At 49.1% G+C, this 18,878-nt stretch overlaps 1 protein-coding gene across 2 annotated transcripts in view; it reads right to left on the bottom strand.

The window, feature by feature from the left end:
- Positions 1-18,878, bottom strand: part of LOC116824626 (uncharacterized) — a 75,689-nt gene that overhangs the window by 27,519 nt on the left and 29,292 nt on the right. For both annotated transcript variants that reach the window (XM_032780031.2, XM_075060376.1), the window contains exons 5-7: positions 12,188-12,338; positions 6,467-6,549; positions 173-328 (exon numbers count right to left, since the gene is read on the bottom strand). In XM_032780031.2, the coding sequence (XP_032635922.1) occupies positions 173-328; positions 6,467-6,549; positions 12,188-12,338 (390 nt within the window). The remainder of the gene's footprint in view (positions 1-172; positions 329-6,466; positions 6,550-12,187; positions 12,339-18,878) is intronic.

Raw genomic sequence — 18,878 nt, 5'->3', positions numbered from 1 at the left:
CTGGAAGGAGGAGAGAAGAAAATTTTGCAAGGCTGAGTTAATTACGGAAAGCGGGAAGGGGGAAGAATTAACCCCAGGTACTCAGCCACCCCATCAAGCAGCATTCCTCTCGCCAGGAGACTTCACATGCCCAGGTTTGGACCTAGCAAGGCCCAATGCCAGGGTACTGTACCTTCTGCCTAGAGAGCTGCAAATGGTTGCTGCCTGGCACCGGGGGCTGTTCCTTCACTGCCTGGAGCTGCTGGTGCCCCTTCCCAGGTCCCACTTCCTTGAAACTTGGCATCTTCTGCAGAGCTTCTTTGAGCTGCCTGAACTCCTCCATCTGGGTCTAGGGCAATAAAAACTCAGGTGACAAAGGGTTAATAGTTCCCCACTGGGCAAAGCCATCACTACAGAGTCCTGCTCTCCTCTCAGCTAGGGCTGGGCCTTCGTGTGCAAGAAGGGGCTGGAGATTGTCCAACACCACCCCATCGATGACTGCAGCAAGGCCCCAAGAAGAGTTAGTCTCTGCCACGGTCATTCTCCCGTCTGTCCCTCATTTCAGACTCAGTGTTTCCCTACCCTGATGGCGTCCAGCTTTTACCATCCGGTTTTTACACTGGAAATGCTGACCCATGTAACCAACTTTACAACCTACGCTGTAGAACGGATTCCTTCTGCCCTTACACCTCTGGTCCCTTTCATTCTGGGTCACACGTACATACGGGCTCTTTTCCAGGGAACCATTTCTCAGAGGACGTGTTCATCTCAGAGGGGTTGACCCAATAACTGGCTTAATTCTACTTGAACGTTCAATTTACCTCAATGAAAATGGATTGCCCTGGACCCCAAGGCAAATGTAACACTTTTCACTTTGCTGCGGCTTATCAGTTCATTTCCTCCCTCCCCACCCTAGAAAGCGAAAGGGCTTGAAAAAGCCTTTCAGGAAGGGCTGGATGCTCCTCTCGGTTTTATTCATAGGGAAGTCTGTGTGGAAGGAGGGGTGGGGAATTCTTTGCCTCTGGTTGCCAAACCAGGGTTCAGCGATAAGTTTTCCAAGCAGAGAGGAAAGTTTGGGAGGAAACTTCCTTGAGCAGAGATTGTTGATTTCAAGTTTCTCCTTTGTGATCGTATTTTGCTTTGACCTCTGGGGTGCTGGTGCGTGGTTTTTGAAGAACAAACAGGACAGCACGGGGATGTAGGTGGGGTTTGGCTTGCAGGACACAGCGGATCAGCCCAGCTGGTAGGAGAAGATTCGCTAAATTAGAACAAACCAGAGAGATTTCATTCTGCCAAACCCAGCACACAGTGGGAAGGTTTTAAATATACTATGATCTATGGGAAGTTATTTGGAGTCTAGCACAGAGGACTTCATGTATCGACTCCTGGGTTCTGTTCCAGCTCAGCCACTGATTCTCACACAAGGCCTTGTGTGAGAGTCATTTCACCCCTCTGGGTCTCATTTCACCGATCTGTACGATCAGAACACCAGCTACTCAATGCTCTTGTCAATTTACTAAGGCATGCCAAGGGCTTTGCAATCCTCGGACAACAAGCACGGAACGTAAACTCCCTCTGCATAAACGCTCACCTGTCGTCTGCAGCAGGAAGGCAGGATTGGTGCAAATCAGCACTGCAGTAATAGAAAGAATTGCTGGCGGATGCAGGGAATCTGCTTGCTTAGCTACCAAGAGTGAAATCTTGGGCCCAGTGAAGTCAATGGCAACCTAAATTCAACCCCCTTGTGCATCTACGCATTTTGCCACGTGATCACAAACTCCTTTTTCCACAGGACACAGCAAAAGGGGATGAAATAAGGTAACACAGGCAGCCTTGCTTCTGGGCATCTCCTAATTTCCAAGTAATTGACTTTACACCCATAATAATTTAACATTTTGTTTTTAAAGTGTCAGAGAGAAGGGGAGGGTGTCTGTGTGTGAAAGAGAATGTGTGTAAGATACACACGCAGACACACAATATGCTTGATTTTCTGATTGCTTTGCTGTCATATCCCCAGCACGGAATCCACAAAAGATCCTTTGAGAGGCGCTTAGCTAGAAAATAATTCACCCTTCATCCTGCATTCTCTGCCAAGGTGCAGATGCTCTCAGCACTTAGTGAGCCAGACAAGAATATTTTAGCTACAAGGGTGACTGGTAATGGACATAGAGCCGGTAGCTCCTCGTGTTTTGACCCAGGCTGCTCCTGAAAACCTGTCACCCTTCAACAGCTGTTCAATGGCCTATATGAGCTGGCGTGGTCTCAGTCTGCTTCGTAGAGAACTGGTGCCCACACCACTAAATCCACATTTGAGGCTATTTCTGACAGTTTTGGTTAAGAGGCCAAAACGATGAATAAGTGGAAAGGCAGAGCTGCTTTCAATCTGCAGCAAGGGTGCTGTCAGGTAGGGTGAGGGCACATGTCTGGAGAAGTTTGCATCACCTGCTGGTTTTGGTGCTGGCCTATTTGAATCCCGGGAGGGAGGGCCTAGCCCCACCCAAAACTAAAACCCTGCCCACACAACCGAGGGAGGGGTACCAGCACCAGGACCCAGCTGATTTCTCAGGACAACTGGCACAGGAGTGAGGGTCAAAACAAGGGTGCCAGCTGGAGACACCCACCACTCCCTGAAGGAATGAGCAGATGCTGCCCAGGGGAGCTCTGCATGAATTTGTGAAACAGTGAGGGACAGAAGTGGAGGGTGCTGGATTGACTGAGGTCCTTTATTTATTCCCAGATTGGGCACATCACGGACCGGGCCCATGTGAGCCATCCCACCACCATGCCTCAGCCGTGAGGAGGAGGGGAAGGCAGTTCAACCACCAGGCTAGTCTCTGCATATGTTGGTGATTGTTTGGGCACCTGCCCAGGCGGAAACTTACTGAGATACCCCCTCATCCATCCAATAAAATGTCACATGGGCCTGCCAATAGCTGTCACAGAGCGACTGCGTTCAGATCCAGCGACCAGGACTTGAGCCAACAACAAGCGCTGGATTCAGGTAACTAACCTGAAGCGATGAACTATGTGTGAAGTTGGCACTCCCTGGAACCATCCAGAGCAGAGCAGGCCAGAAGACAAGAACAACGTTGCAAATAAGGGAAAGAAAAATCTCCTCCTCTCCAGCCCTCAGCAACCCTGGCACCTGGCTCAAGGGAAGGATCGGCTGTCAGCCGCATCCAACCACTGCCAGCTCCCCGCTTCTGAGCTTAGCTCACAGCCCTGGAGAGTGTTTGACAGCAGGCTGTTAATTAGCAACAGAATACGTTAATCCAGCCAGTGACATGACTTCAGAAAATATACTGACAAAGCTGCTCGAGTGTCTGGCTCATTTCGAGGGGCTCAGAAAGACACTGATCTCTCCCTCAGTCTCTCCTCTCCCTCAGTAATCTGCAAAGTCCCAGCTTTATCCAGATTTGCACAGTGCCTCATTGGAAACACAGTGCCTGCCCCAGGGCCCCCAGCCCCATCTTGGAGCAGTGGGACTCCTGTAACGTGCTGGGATTCAGGGGCCATGTTGATCGCAAGCACCTCTCCAGGAAAACTGCATGCATTATATGCTCCGTGCTTGTCAGGCTTCCCTCTCTGCCCCTCTGCCTCAAAAATTCAACCCCTGCTCGACAGATTTTACACTCAACGACATGTTGTTGGTGTCGCTCTTAGGAGTCCTTCCAAGGCCCCCTCTACAAAGGCATCAGCACACGAAGCAGCAAGAGAGACATTTTCTACCATTTGCGAGAGCATATTTGTATTCCCAAGTGAGTCCCCGTCTCAACCAGGCAGGACTGCCCTGTGACATTTCTTTCTGCAATTAATTTGATAGCCATTGACAGAAGGTGACTGAACACCACTCGGGATGGAAATGTTCCTGAGATCTGGGTTTAATGACACACGCCGGTTACTGCGGGAGGAATTAACCCACAGAGAGGTTGGTTAATGCTTACTACTGTCTCAGCCATACAGAAGGGATCATTGCGACTCCAAGGACTGGCCAGGCCCAGTGCTCAGAGAGATTTACTGGCCCTGAAAGCATCTGTCCTGCTCCACCAACCAAAGCACCTTTGCACCCATCTCAGCCAGAGAAGTTCAGCAGTTTGCACTATGATAGTGTCTATGGACTTCAATTAGGGATCCTGGCTCCCCGTAGTGATATGCATCATGCAAACACCTAATGAAAATGCAAATCCATGAAGAGCTGCTTGCATCAAGAGCTAGGATTAGCAGTGGAGACTTCAGACCATTTGAGAGCAGGGTTCAGAGGATTTTAGCAAGGATACCTTGGAACTCCAGTGGCTGGGGAGGAAGCAAGCTACTAATCACGGTCAGTGTTTTCACACCCTGCTAGCACCTTTTAAGAGTGCAAAACAGTTGTCCCTAATACTAGGGGACCCAAAAAAATGCCAGGACTGTACTAGTCTCTTAGTCTAGCACAGTGATGGGCCTCAGCCCCACAAAGCTCAGATGCAGATTTCTCCCCACCTCAGGGTTTTGGTTCACCCCCTTACAGGCAGATGTTCCTGAACCTATTCCCCCCCAAAGCCAAGGGTCACTTGGCTCCACGGTTTTGATTCCCCTTCTAGCAGCATGATCGGTCCAGAATGAGTCCCAAGACTAACAGAACAAGCCCCAGACCAGTGTAACCTCTGATCTCTGGGATGATACTGGTGTTGGGGCAGTTTGGGATAAGCAGAATTAAAAGATGTCAGGGGAAAACGTCTGTACCACAAACCTCACAAAGCCCCTGCAGGAACACAGGCTGCAAAGCTCTTTCAAAAGGATTCAGATCGAAAAGAAAGCAGGTTTTTTTCATAATACAGAGAGCTGAGTGCTAGAGGTAAGTAGATCTTTGGGGGACTTGCCAGACACTTTTAGATGGTTCGCATTAAAACCACACCAGCTGCTTCCCTTGCCTAATCTGGGAATTGTGTAACTGAGACTTTTGTGCTAGAACAGAGACAAGAAAAACAAACAGCCGTTCCAGTGAATTCTGTGCTGGTGAAGAGCACTGACGGGGCAGCCCTGGAGACTGAAAGCTTCCCTTGGCGAAAAAGTGGACACAACACGGACAATATCAGAGCACCCTTCCCCGACACCTCCCTCAGCCCTCATCTTTGTGCTGAGACTGCTAAGAAGGGCACCAAGGAGAGTCAGTTGCAGCAAGGGTCTTGTAATGCAGACCCCTCAGCTTAGACCACCCAGTCACTGTACACAGAGCATCAGAGGGGAACAGTCTCCAGTTGCACTGAACTGCCCACACACAGCTGGAAGGCTGCGTATCTCAACGCCACAGAACCGAGCTGGGGTGGGAGGAGGGAGGGCAGAGCTGATCTTGGAACTGGGGCTGGATATCGTCTTCTCCTCCTCAGAAGAGGCGGCAAAAAGAAAAATCAGCTGGCAAGAGGCTTCCCCATTGAATGGTAGTAAGGGAGCAGCAGTTCCCTTTGAAAGGCCGGGGGCTTGCAGGTGCAGCCCTCCTAGGCAGAACCAAAAAGGTCGAGCATTGGAAATGAAATGGAAGATTTCTTCAAGAATCATCTCCCTAACAAAGCTTCAATGACTACTGAACATAAGAAGTGCCCAGGTTGTGGCAATTTCCGTCCCCGTGAAGCCAGCTCTTTGGGACTGTGAGCAAAGAAGGTGGGTTTCTTTCTGCGGTTTAACAACAAACAACCTCTGGAAGACGCCAGGGAGTCCCCATCCCTCATTTTCAAATGACCTCCCAGTCTATGCATGAAATCCAATTGGTCCTTTCCATTCAGGTATCCCACTGGGATGGGAGAGCTGCAGAGTCAGGAAATTCTATGGTGCAACTAAGCACATGCCACTGACTCCACAGACAAGCCTTAGCTGGGAGATCCGTCCATGCCCCAGCCAGTGCAGAGCCATTCCCTACAGTATTCCCTAGTGCTCTGGCTAATGAAAGCACTCCAGGGATGATGCTCCCATCACTTCAGTTCAGAGTTTATTGCCTGGGGGACAGTCTTCATTCTTGGGATGCTCTGCTCACTTTCCCCTGTGTTCAGCTTCATCCACACCTCCTGTGACTTCCCCTAAACAAATCCTCTCCCTTCCTAGTATCCACACACTTCAAATGAGACCACTGCTCAGCACCCCCCAGCACCTTCTCAAAGCGCTCTGCAAGCACATCGCTTTAGAAAGCCACTAGTGCCGGTCAAGAGGCCAGGGCACAAACCAACAACAGTGGAAAGCCCCGGGAAACCTTAAGGTCAGGAGATCCCGCATCTCATCTCAGCCAGCAGCAAAGCACAGTCTCCGATGTAAGGTCTATGCGCACTGAGTCACTAGGCCAAACCGGCTTTACAAGCACAAGGCCTCTTGCCATTAATCCCTCTGCAGCTGGGAAGCCTTATCCAGTTGGTGTGTTTGCTCTAAGCCAGTTATAAACACCATTTGTCTGACTTCAGGATCAGGCCGTTGCGTTCAGGCTACTCTGTTACAAGCCCAGCAACGGCACAGCATCTATTACCTGAGCATCAAGGAGCTGAGAGTGGACATCCTGGTGGGCCTGCCGGAGAAGCTTGCTCTCCTCTCTGAGTTTGAAGACGGTATCTGCAAGAGGAGAGAGAGAACACAGGTGAACACAACGGTTTGGCTAAGCGCAGCTTCTCGCTCACATCCCTTTCACCCAGATGGAAACGCCGGGGCTCTCAAAACACGAGGAAGATTAGGTGGCACTAGCGAGGCACCACTGGAGCAGCTTCTCAGATACAAGCCACCAGCCCCTCCAGTCAACCCAAGTAACTCCCTCCTCTAGAGAAGGACCTAAACACCAGATGGCCGCAGGGGTGGCCAGGGGCAGTCACCATATTTATGCCCTTTGCTAGGTCAGAATAAGACGTTTCCCTTCACTTGCACCCCAGCTATTCTCCTGCTGTTTATTGGCAGGCAGGCAGGCAGGCGACGCCAGAGCCCCTACTCTGGAAGGAAGGCGCTTCAGGCAGGGCATCCGTGACAGAGTACGGTCAACCCTCAAGCACATACAGCAACTGCGGAGAGCATCAGACCAGGGGTGCCAAAGCAGCACTGCCTCCTGTTTCCAATCTCTCAGACAATCAATTGCTTCAAAGAATGGTGCAAGAGAGCCTGGAGAAGGAAGTTCTCAGTTAACCAGGCCATGGGGGAATTTACTTCCTAGCCTGTTCAGCGGTTGGCTTATGCCCTGAAGCATCAGGGTTGTACTCCTTGCAAACTCTTCATACTATCGCTAATGCATGAAAGGCTGGGCACCAAATCCAACATAGCATTGCACTGAATACAGGAACTAACTCTATATCCCCAAGGGAAGAGACAGACTCTGCCAGCCTTATTCTGGGCTCTGCCTGAGGCAGTATTAAAACACCACTAGAACCTCAAACCTACCCTGACGTGTATTTTAGCCTGCAAACAGATCTGAGGGGCCCCATGCCAAGCGAGGGCGTGGTACTTTCACTCACCATACAGCCACTTCAACGTAGGCTGAATTGGCAGGTTAGATTTCTATTTGAGATTCTAGGGCTTTCTAATTACAGTGGTGTCTCTATTCGCTGCGTGTGTCACACCCGAGGGGGGAGGGTCTCATAGCCCAGGCTTCAGCCTAAAGCCCGATCGTCTGCATTGCGGTTTTTCTAGCCCTGCAGCCTGAGCCCAAGTCAGCGGACACAGGCCAGCCACGGGTGGTTTATTGCAGTGTGGACATACCCAGCGGGGCCAGGATGTCACCTCTTGTCTTTAGGGCGTTTCTCTAGTGCAAGTTCAACCCTGGTCAAATCTGCAAAAAGCACAGATGCTTGAGGGGCAGCTCCACATGGTGGGAGAGAGCCAAACCGTGTGGATTAGAGCAAGGGGCTGTAAGGGAGAGACCTGGTGTTACTACACGTAAAGTCCTATAACGAGGGAGTGGAAAAAAACAGTAGGGAACAAAGTGGGGGTGTGCATGGGGACCTGGGGCGAGAGAGAGAGAAGCAGAGCCTAGCTCGCTCAGCAGTATTTGCAAGCCTTGGAGGTCTTGGAAGAATCAGTATGCAGTGATCCAAAGATCACAAAGTGCTTTACAAAAGTGCGTAGTATCTCCATGCTCCTAGCTGGGAGACAGAGACACAAAGCAGCAAAGTGACACAAATGAGCCACAGAACTGAGAACACAACCCAGCTGCTTTGCCAGCAGTCACCTGTTCGAACCACCTCCCTGGCACAAGAGTGGGTAATTCTCATCACAACACCTGCTAAGAACCACCTGGTTTCCAGCTGCGTTACAAAAAGGTTCCTGCTGCTCTGATGCCTCCTTTATTTTCAATTAGAGAGGGATCACTTATGCTCTTTCATAGACCGTGGTTTCAAACACCACCCTTCCCACAAAGGAAAGATTTACCAGCCAGCTTAGAGTTAATAATACAGGAACGATACTGTACCGAGTGAACGAGCAGCCGGAAAGATGGGCACTGAATATTAATTATCTCAGGCTGAAGTCAGATTCCTTGAGTAGATTTTTTTCCCACCCCAAAGTGTTTTTTTCTGAGTTTTATTCCCCCTTTGCTTTGATAAAGATCATTTTCCTCCTTCTGTTTTTCACTGTGTGTTTCAAAGAGCGAGATGGAATCAAATATTTGGGTAATCTATTTAGCTTGCATGTACGTTTTTTTTTATTCTTTCACCCTAGCAGCATTACTCAAATATTAGGCTACAGTGATCCTTTAAAAAACACACCATACCAGCAGCTTTCACTCTCTCAGACCCAATCCAGGGGCTAGAAATGAACCTCAAAAATCTCACCACCTCAATAAAAACTGAACTAAATGATATGCTCTGCAGGAATTAGAGGTATCAGCATTCCCTGGAACAATTTTAGCCATTAGAAGAGTTTTATATACACGTACCACTAATTAAAAAGGGAGGGTTACATTTCTTCCAAAATTTAGCTTCTAGAATTTACAAGATCTAATATCCGAACAGAAACTGTTTAACAAAAAAGTAGTTTACAGGGAAGCAAGAAGATTCCATTGAAATCTCTTCCTGTAACGCGGGACACCCAAATGCTGCCATACTAGACTAGCGCAGCAGGAAGTGACTCTGGCTAATCTAGTTTCACTCTCCTTGCTGAATGAAATGAAAGGGAGAGGCATTCTGGTCCAGTGAGCAGAGCACTGGCCCAGGATTTAGAAGACCCTAATTCTATTTCCAGCTCTGTCACCCACCTGCTGTGCAACCAAGTCACTTCCAAGCTCTGTGCCTCGGTTTCCCCTCCCACTCCTTGTCTATTTAGATTGTAAGCTTATCAGGGCAGGGAGTGGGCGCAAGGGGGCCCTGATCTTGACTGGGGACCATCTGGGCAGTGATTTAGGTCAAGAATGTTCAAGATATTAAACCAGTGTGACCTGGATTTTCTGAGGTCCAGTTTAACCAGGGGTGAAATGATATCCCCTGTGATTGCGGCAAATATAGTAAGTCTGTTCCCCTGTGACTCCACGCCTGCATTGCTTAGGGAGCTCCACTGGTCGAGCTCCAGCTCCAAGGAACATCTAAAATCCACAGAGGGAAGCAACTGGTTAGCCAAACCCCAGGTTTCACCAAGGTTTTGGCTGTCACCAGGGGCTGGGGTTTACTCATCTACATTCTTTATCTTGACAGGGGCTCAAATGCTAGTTTGAAGGGGCTTTCAATGGGGAACAGAGGTGCAGTGATCCGCAGGGCTGTACGGTACCAGCTCCTCCTGCGCTGTCCAAGCTGTGCCATACCCTGGCACTAGAGCATGTCCCAGCACAGCTGGAAGTCATTCAGGGGCCAGACAAAACCATCCGGCGGGCCAGATCCAGCCTCTGGAGCACCCGCTGGACCACACGCGAATACTAAATGGAGAAATGTTCTAAAACTGGGATAAAACCCTGACTCTATTCAGTGCCTGAGGCCCAGGTCTCTTTGCTCACAGCATTCAGCCCAGGTCACTTCTTGAAGGTCTGCTCTATGAAGGGACTTACACTGGCCTCCCATCACCATACCATCTGAGCTCCATATTTATCCCCTTGGCACTAGGGCAGTGCTAGTACTCCCATTTTATAGAAAGAGAGCTGAGGCTTAGTGATTTGCCTAAGCTCACAACAGGAAGTCTGTGGCAGAGCAGAGAATTGAACTTGGGTCTTCCAAGCACTACGCTAGGGCCTAACCACTGGGCCATCCTTTCTCTACCGTTACACGCCAGCAACCCAAAGCTGCACACAGGGCAGTGAAGAATTAACATGATCTCAGACTGCCCTTGGATGCTGTCACCAGACTGCACCCACACACAGGTAATGCTCATGACTCAATGGCGCTCTGGTGATGCTCCCCTTGTGTCCGTGGGTTTATTGAAGTCAGACGCAGCAAGACACAAAGGCGCTAAGGAAAGAGAGAAAATGACCAGGGAAGAACACATGAGCCAAACTGAGGCACGACAGATCGCACGCAGGAGGAGGAAACTGGAGAAGCACGTAGGAAAAAGAAAAAGGAGAAAACCTCTGGGCCAGCTGACCTCAATCATGTTAATGCATCCAGAAGAGAAGCCATTAAGCAATTCACAAGTCTGTTCGATGATATTCTTAAGAAAGAGAAAATGTGGATGAATGGCAAACCTAAACAGGGAAGTGGCAAGAAAAAGACGCCAACCATGACTTAGCAAGGTTAAAACAGCTTGATCCCCTGGCCCTGTGCCATAAGCCACAGGGCAAAGAGTCCACCTAGCTGGCATTTTGAAGTGTTCTTTGCACACATGCTGAGCACCCTTCTGAAGGACATGAGAATTATACTGCGTACAGCATCCCAGAACCTACCTCAGCACATGTAGTTGATCAAACCGCCAATTGTGAAGCAAGAGATGGGAAACTGGAATCAGGAGAGAAAGAATATGGGGGCTTGGCCTTCACTCCTCAGAGAGTAACAGTGAGGCGAGAATTCAGATGCTGATACACAGACAGTGCTCAGAGAAAGTAGGACACAGGGGTACCATGGGACACAGGCACAGAGAATCCCAGCCAGACCTCCCACAGTTCCTGCCACATGGGCAACACACTGGCTAGCACAATAGTACTTCAATGCATCCGAATCCAAAATTGGAGAACCCTTAGGATCCTCCAGAGCAAGCTGTTCCTTTCCACTGTGTCAGTGCCTTACCAGGCAGCACCATGAGGACTCTGGCTAACAGAACATGGGCCCAGATACCATGGTGAGGGGTGTGGTAGAAATACTAAGAGACAAAGAGGGAAGTGTGGAATTTCAGAACTGTCCTGCCTGTTCTAGGCAGTTTGCAGACTTCATTGCCACAGGGGCCATGTGCCTCCCGTACAACTTCTGCTGAACTTAAAACACTCATCACTTAGACTAGTGGGACCACCTTTGTGCAGAATTCTACTCAGAAGGCCCTTAACTGGGATCCCCTACGATTCACTTGAAACTTAGTTAGTACTCATGATTAATGCTGGGTGAAATTTTTCATCCAAAACTTCCCCCACCCCTTGATTAAATAATGCAGATGTGGCAAAGCCGAAACATTGTGCGTCCATTTCGCCAAATGGTTCACGTAAAAACAAACAAAAAAACCCATCCCAAATTAAGAAAAAAAGTCTAAACACATTTTCAGTTTGAAACTTCAACTTTCGTTAGTTTTAAAAATCCAAAAAGGCATAAAACCCACTCAAAAATGGAAACCAAGCCTTTTGTTTCGGGTTACATGACACATTGTGTTCGACCCAAAACACTCTGTTATTCGCTCAGCTCTGTGGGTGAGAACGGTAGGCCCAACAGCTTCTGTTTATCCACAGGACGGTTTCTGCATGGCTGGCACCAAGGCAAGCTTCCCCACTGTCCCATGCCAACAGGATTCATCCCGAACCTCCTGCGGCGAGAGACAATCGTGGAGACTGAACTCTTTCATCCTTGGCCTCTCTGCTGAGATTGCCAATGAGGATGGTGTGTGCTATGGACACTGGGAACCAACTGACACAAACTCCCTCAATATAGACCATTAAACAGCTTTCTGTCTCTACTGACTCAGCCTCCCTCCTCTGCCTCTCTCATACACGGATGCCCAACTAGACCGTACTCTGTTCAGGATCCTTCTAGCATTTGCGGAAGGGAACTAGCAGGGAGCTCACAGGAGGAAGGGTGCCATCTCCCACACCCAGGCCATCAGTTACACCTTCGCCTCACAGTGCCCTTCCAGCCCAGCTCCCCTCCATGCTCACCCTGCAGGCCCGTGACTTCACTCTCCTTCTCCCGCTGCAGCTGCGTGTATTTCTGGCTGTGGGTCTCCAGCGTCTTGCGATGTTCTAGTTTCAAGCTGTTGTGCTGCAGCTGCAGGTCGAGCAGCTGTTTCTTGACGTCTTCGTGCTGGTTCTGAACAGGAGAAAAAAAAAAGCAACACTCAGGGTTGGTGCAAACCACCACCCCCGTGACTGTCTGATTCCCTCTGCTGGGACGTTTCCAAAGCACTGGCAGCACATGCCTTTGCAGTTCCACCTCTATCGCACCTATCCAGTACAGGGCCCTCTCTGCAGCCCATCTCAGCCTCACTCCCCTGTCTCCAAAGTCCCCCTGGCACCCAGGTAACCAGGAATCAAGTTAAAGCCAAAAGTCCATTCAACGCTTGTATTTTTCCTGGCCCTCTCCCCACTTAGACACACGCTAGAGTAGTTCACAGAGTAACAACCCCATGCTCTTCAGTAGCCACACCGCAAGCTCAAGTGCCCTCAGCTCCATGACTGCAGTGCTATTCCCTGGAATATTACAGTGCTGATCACCCAGATCTCACGGCGCTGGACTGGCAACCCAGGAGACTGCAGGCAGCTGTTCTGTCCACCGACAAGCGTCACCCACACACTCTACTTTACACACACACCCTGGAGTTGGAGAGAAACGTGTGCAGGCGAGAGGGTTGAGGCTCCATGCACCACACAATCCCGGCCTCCTGGCTGAGGGTGCAAAGGCCGCAGTCAGAGCCACTCACAACAGTGGGTGTCAGGCTGTCAAAGCTTGTCCGATGGGATCTGGGACTGTGACCCGCCTGCTTGTTTCATTCAGGCCTCTGATGTGCTCCAACCACTAAGTGACGCTGCCCCGGGTGAAGGTTGGGGCTGTGAAGTTCCCATATGGGACTATGAATTCCTGAGAGCTGGGGTGGTGGGGGGGAGGGGTGTTGGATCCAGGCTTTTGACTCATCCCCATCATAAAAATGGCAACATGCCACAAAATTGCCTGGTCCTTTAAACCCAGAAAACTTCATATTACTGCCAACGAAAGCAGGCCACCTCCTGCACCTCCCACTGTCATCTCACTGGAGGCTGACAAAGGAGAGGAGCGGGACACGGGGATCTGTTTTCAGGGGTTCTTTGCCCTCTTTGTCCCCTGGGGTAGAGAGTGGAGGATTCCTCTTAAAGTTGGTTCCCGAAGTGAGGCACCAAAAAATTCTAGCCACGTCAAGGAGAGAGTTTCTAACCCACGCTGAGGGATTTAGGGGAGAAGGGGTCCAAGAAGCTGAGGGGAAAAACTTCTCTGTTCTGAGTAAAATAGGGTGAAGAAAGAACTAGAGTCTCTCCATGGAAGCCACCTAGCTTAGCGCAGCGCATGGTGCACGTTAACCAGGAGGGAGTGCCGTTACTTGTCCCAGAGTCTCCAACCGGCTGATGGATTTAGCACGTGTTTTCTTGCAGACGCTCCTCACCCACGTGGCCGCCTGCTGCGTACGTCGGTTTTCATTGCTCTGGCACATGGCTCTGGATTTCACCCAACGTTCCAGCCAAAGACCATGACCTTCCCTCGCCTTATGCATGTGGCACGCTGCACCAACCCAGACATCCTTTCCAGAGCTCCTGCCGCACTGCAGAACGTTACACGGAAGGACAGAAGAGGTTTCCACGGAGTGTGTAGTTTGATCTGCTAAGCCAAGTTTCCTAAGTCCCGCACCTTTAAAACAGGACAAATTCCCCTTTCCTGCTGCCATTTTGCGTCCTGACGTTGCCTGCCAAGCACACACACACTGCGCTCTTGCATGGGGGGGGGGGGGGGGATTTACTTTTGTTCTCTTTTGGGTTTGCCTTCTGAAAACCTGCTAGCTGCTTTCCCCCACTGCACCAAACTGCTAGAGAATCCCTTGCGGGAACCCCTCTCCACTAGTACAGATGGCTTGGCGCTGGAGGGAGTCCCACATCTGCTGCCTCAGTATGACCGGTGGGTGACACGTACAGCCTACAGGCCACATATCAGCTGTCCTGCAGACAAAGGTGAGGGCACTGGGACCAGGGGCCCTAACAAGACTCATGGGCTGGGTTCAGAGGGAGGGGAGTTTCAAAGATGCAGGGTGAAATAATTTGAGAACAGACTCCGTCTCCCTGCCCTCCCCACACTAGAGAACAAAACCTGCCGAGACATCCTTTTGCTTAAACCCAGTGAACCAAAATTCACCTCCTTTTGGTTTCCCATAGTAACCCATGGAGTCCTTCCACACTTAGTTTGCCAGCACCAATTACATATACAAATCGACCGGCTCGCAGGTGAACTCCTGGCCTTTCAATACAATAACTCTGCAGGGCTACAGCAGTAATTCCAATGTTTCCCCTAAATGATTTTTTTTTTAAATGCCATCAGTGCTTAGAGTCACCCTCACGGCTTCATAGAACAATGGGACGTACTTTTATAGGGCCTTCAGACCTGTGGGAAGTCCATAGCACAACCTGTCTCCTGCTGAACAATCTTACTCAGAGCAATAAGGTAAAGAGAGAGAAGCCACGGAGATCCTCACATACATATAGTACAGATGAAAATAGGATCCTATAATCCACAGTGTTGTCCCAATGCTGGGTTAGGATTTGTATTGCAGTAGCACGTGGAGACACCAGTTGAGATCTGAACCCCATTATGGAAGCGCTGTAGAGAGAAGAAGAGACCGTTCCTGCCAGTTACAGTTTAGATAGACAAAGGAGGGATTACAATCTCCATTTTACAGAGATAGTCTCTCTTTGCTCAGTTCCCTAATTGACTTGCCCAGATCACCCAGAGAGTCTGTGGCAGGATCAGGACCTGAACCCAGGTTTGAGTCTTAGGGTATGTCTATACTACAAAAGAGGTGTATCCTTAACTAGGGTGAGTGACCTTGAGTTAAAATAGCAGTGAAGAAATCGCAACTTGGCATTTAACTAGGGTTAGCTGCTCATGTTGAGACCCAGGTTGCTCTATGGCTTTAACCCAAGCTGCTAACAGAGTTGCTGTGTCCTCACTGCTATTTTAACCCACGTTAACCACTCTAAGTGAAGAACACACCTTTTCTGCAGTGTAGACATGCCCGTTGTCCAGCTCCTTCACCACGAGAGCATCTTTCCCTGCCTGCCATTTTAAAATAAGCTACAAAGAATTGTAATGCTTTGTGAATGCAAGGCTTACTGGGGTCCAAAGTAATTTAAAAATTTACATGGTCCAGGGGATTGGTCAGCCACAAATCAGCCTCTGGAAAAATATTCTGCTTAGAGCTAACTTAATGGTTTAAAAATGCTTGTAACTCAAAAGGGAGAAACATCAAGAAATAGGGAAAGCGATGTTAAATAACTTGCTTGAGACCTCAGTGAATGTGGTGGAGAGAAGCCATGAGTCTTGGCTGCCATTTTACCCTTTACAAGTACACCGAGTATTCACACCTTGCGGTGTACCAAGCCACACGTCTGGCATACAAGGCACATGGTTCATTTTATAAACGCAGGAGGACTTCTCAAGTCCCAGGAGCAGCCTGGAAGTGGGTTCCTCAACAGCTCCAACAGGGTTGCAGTGTCTAGAGCTTCTGGGATCGTGCAAAAGCAACTGCACGGCCCGAGTGAGCGTGGTATGCTCCAAATTTGTGGGAAAAGGCATTGAGTATAAACTCAGCAAGAGAAAGAGAAGCCAGTGGCAAATTTGGAGCCAGAAGGTCTGACGGCTGCTTTCAGCTTCATGTTCACCCAATTCCTACAGACAAAAATACAGGAACAAGTTTAAACCTGGAGTGTGATCCAATACCACGTGTTACAGAAGCATGACCACCACCATCCTGGTCGTGAGCAGCAATTGACCCATGACTCTCTACAATTTGAGCCTAAGTCCAGTAACTGAGAACTATAACAGACTCCTCTCTGCTGTGGAATGGGCACAAGTCGTGCTGAGAACACACTCAATAGCGCATTGCACTAAGAATAGAGAACATGATGCACTGCAAGCAAGCTCACATTTCACATTCACAGTAATTAATTAGCACTTTTAGCTGCAATCCTTCTCTAATACATTCACAGTGGACTTGCGTATGTCCCTTTTTAATGTGATTTCAGCCAAATATAGTTTGAGATTACTTTCTTACATTAAAATAATTGATTGACTTAATATAAAACTAAATGTTTACAATTAATTTTTATTAAATATATTTTTACAAGGAATTCACGAAGAAATGCATCTTGGATTAAATTACACTGACATTTCATTAGCCTTGGATCAATTTTTCTTAATTTATTTATTTTAAACATAGTGGGTTGCAGGACAAGTTTTTTGCTCAGTTTTTGGGTTGCTGACCAAAGACTGATTTTAAAGATCTGACCTGCAGGAAGGATGATCCAGTGGTTAGAGCACTAGCTGGCAGTCAGCGTTCAATTTCTGGCTCTGACACAGACTTCCTGTGTGACCCGGGGAAAGTTACTTAGTCTTTCTGTGCCTCAGTTTCCCGCCTGTAAAAAAAAAAAAAAAGGCGAGGGGAGGGTGCCAATCTATTTTTACTTCAGAGAGCTGTTGTGAAGTGCTCAGATATTATGGTAATGGAAGCCATAAAGTATTTAAGATATATTATGGATCTATCATAAAACTTCATTCAGTGTTCCCTACCTCAAGCCCTTCAATTTGCAGCTGAGCAAGGGTATAAACTTTTAGCAAGACATCTAGTCTTGAAGAGGTTGAGAATCACTGATCTGTGCCATGTGGAATACGGCATAAGACCCCCACATTCACTTTCCTGCTCAGAGGGTGTACAATGCCTGAGACCTCTCTGCCAGCTGCAATTTTAATTCTGGACAGCATCTGGAGATATGAGATAATTGTTTATTTTGTACTGCATGGCTTACAAAGGAGCTCTGCAAATGTCAGTTTAGAAAAATGAAGAGGTAACTAATACATGCCCTGTACCATGAGTGCTAGGAAAATGCCATTCATTGTAAGTTCCCAGAGTACGGCGATTTTAGGAAGTCCTGGTCTACAAATCTCTTTCATTCGAATCCAGCTCTTCGCCTTTGCGGACAGTAAACGGTGACGGGTGCATTCTTCTGATGAACCTTTTAAAAAAAGTTCAGTCTCCACTCGAGATGCAAAGAGTCATGAGATGAGACAGCAGCAATCCGGTCACAGGCTTCTGCTACTTGGGGAGAAATCCACGCACCTTCCACCAGGAGACTCATTTCCTATTACAAATGAGTATCACCTGCAGATACAGAGGGAGCAGCAGCCCTTGAGCCAAGCTGGTGGCTTCTCTCATATATGCTCCCTTTCCACCAGGAAGCCAGAAGAGGGCCTCAGTTTCCCCTCAGTGAAAGAGGGGACATTGTCTACTTTGCAGGGATTCTGTGAGGTTTAATTCCCTCCCATTTGTGAGGCAGGTTGAAATCTTCAGCTGGGCGGTGCAGTAACAAAATTAAGGAACATTTTTATATGCTCCCCTCTCACACAGGAAGGTAGAGAGTGTTCCAGGGTCCAGGTGGAATTGGGGGGAAGGGGGGCATGATGGAGAGGAGCAACCCGAGTGTGGAAAAAGACAAAAAGAGACATTTGTCTTGGGCAAGTTCTGCTCCCAGACAGGCCTGTGCAAGACAGGAGGCCCTTCTGTGGTGTTGTGCGCAATTCCTCCTCCTCCAATTTTGGGGTTTTGGGCAAATTTTGACAAAATGCCATCTTTTATTTTTGTGTAAAACTTGTGAAAATTTGTATTTCCCTCCTCACATTTGATGTTGCAAAGCCAGATTCGTCTGACAAAGAGCTTCCACCCCACCTCTCACCTGGCATGCAGCCCCCGGTAGAGTCTTGAACACATAGTGCCCTGTTTCCAGGTAGCTAGGCTTTCCACTCTGAACAGTTCACACACACCTAGTGAGGCAGTAGTCCCCAACCTTGTCTGTGGGGCGGGCGCTGGACGACTAGCCACCGAGGACCGTGGAGCTTTTTCTGTCTGGTCATGTCCCCCAGCCCATGCCCACCTCCTCCAGTACAACAGCGAAATGCAGTCCGCAGGTTGATACAGATCTAACACAGAAAGCTAACGATAGGCCTGTAGGCAGAAAGAACTGCAGAAAGGGAAGGTGCTGCTGACACAGCTGTTTTCTTAACTGATTCGGCCCTATCCGGCTCCGCACAAGCAGCAGACCTCATAACAGATAGACAGGGCACCCTCTCCTTCACCCAAATCAAGCTTTCAGGCCCAGAGTGTCTAATTTTAACTCAAGATCGCCGTGCCATTCAGCCATCACTTAGAGGTACAATGACACGTCAGGTGCAATCAGCATCTCCTGTGCGGCTATCCTTATGGAAGGTTCATTGACAATAATTGCTTGTAGCGCCTATGCCCTCCCAATGGCCCGTAACAGCTCTGGAGCAGCTGGGCAACAAAAGAGCAGTCAAAGGCAGATCCTTAGCACCAATGGCTTCACCCCCAGATCCCGTGGTGCTGGCACCTCCTCCTTACCCAGACCACAGCTCCTTGGCATCCTGTAAAATAGGTGATACAGAACAGCAGCCAGCCTTGGAACCAGCTACACAGCCCCCTTCATCCAACGCACCTCTACAGCCAGCCTTGGAACCAGCTACACAGCCCCCTTCATCCAACGCACCTCTACAGCCAGCCCTGGAACCAGCTACACAGCCCCCTTCATCCAACGCACCTCTACA

Source organism: Chelonoidis abingdonii, chromosome 23 (genome assembly GCF_003597395.2).
Source record: "Chelonoidis abingdonii isolate Lonesome George chromosome 23, CheloAbing_2.0, whole genome shotgun sequence".
Taxonomy (NCBI): Eukaryota; Metazoa; Chordata; order Testudines; family Testudinidae; genus Chelonoidis; species Chelonoidis abingdonii.
The sequence above is the reverse complement of the archived record's forward strand: the minus strand, read 5'-3'. Positions and strand labels throughout refer to the sequence as shown.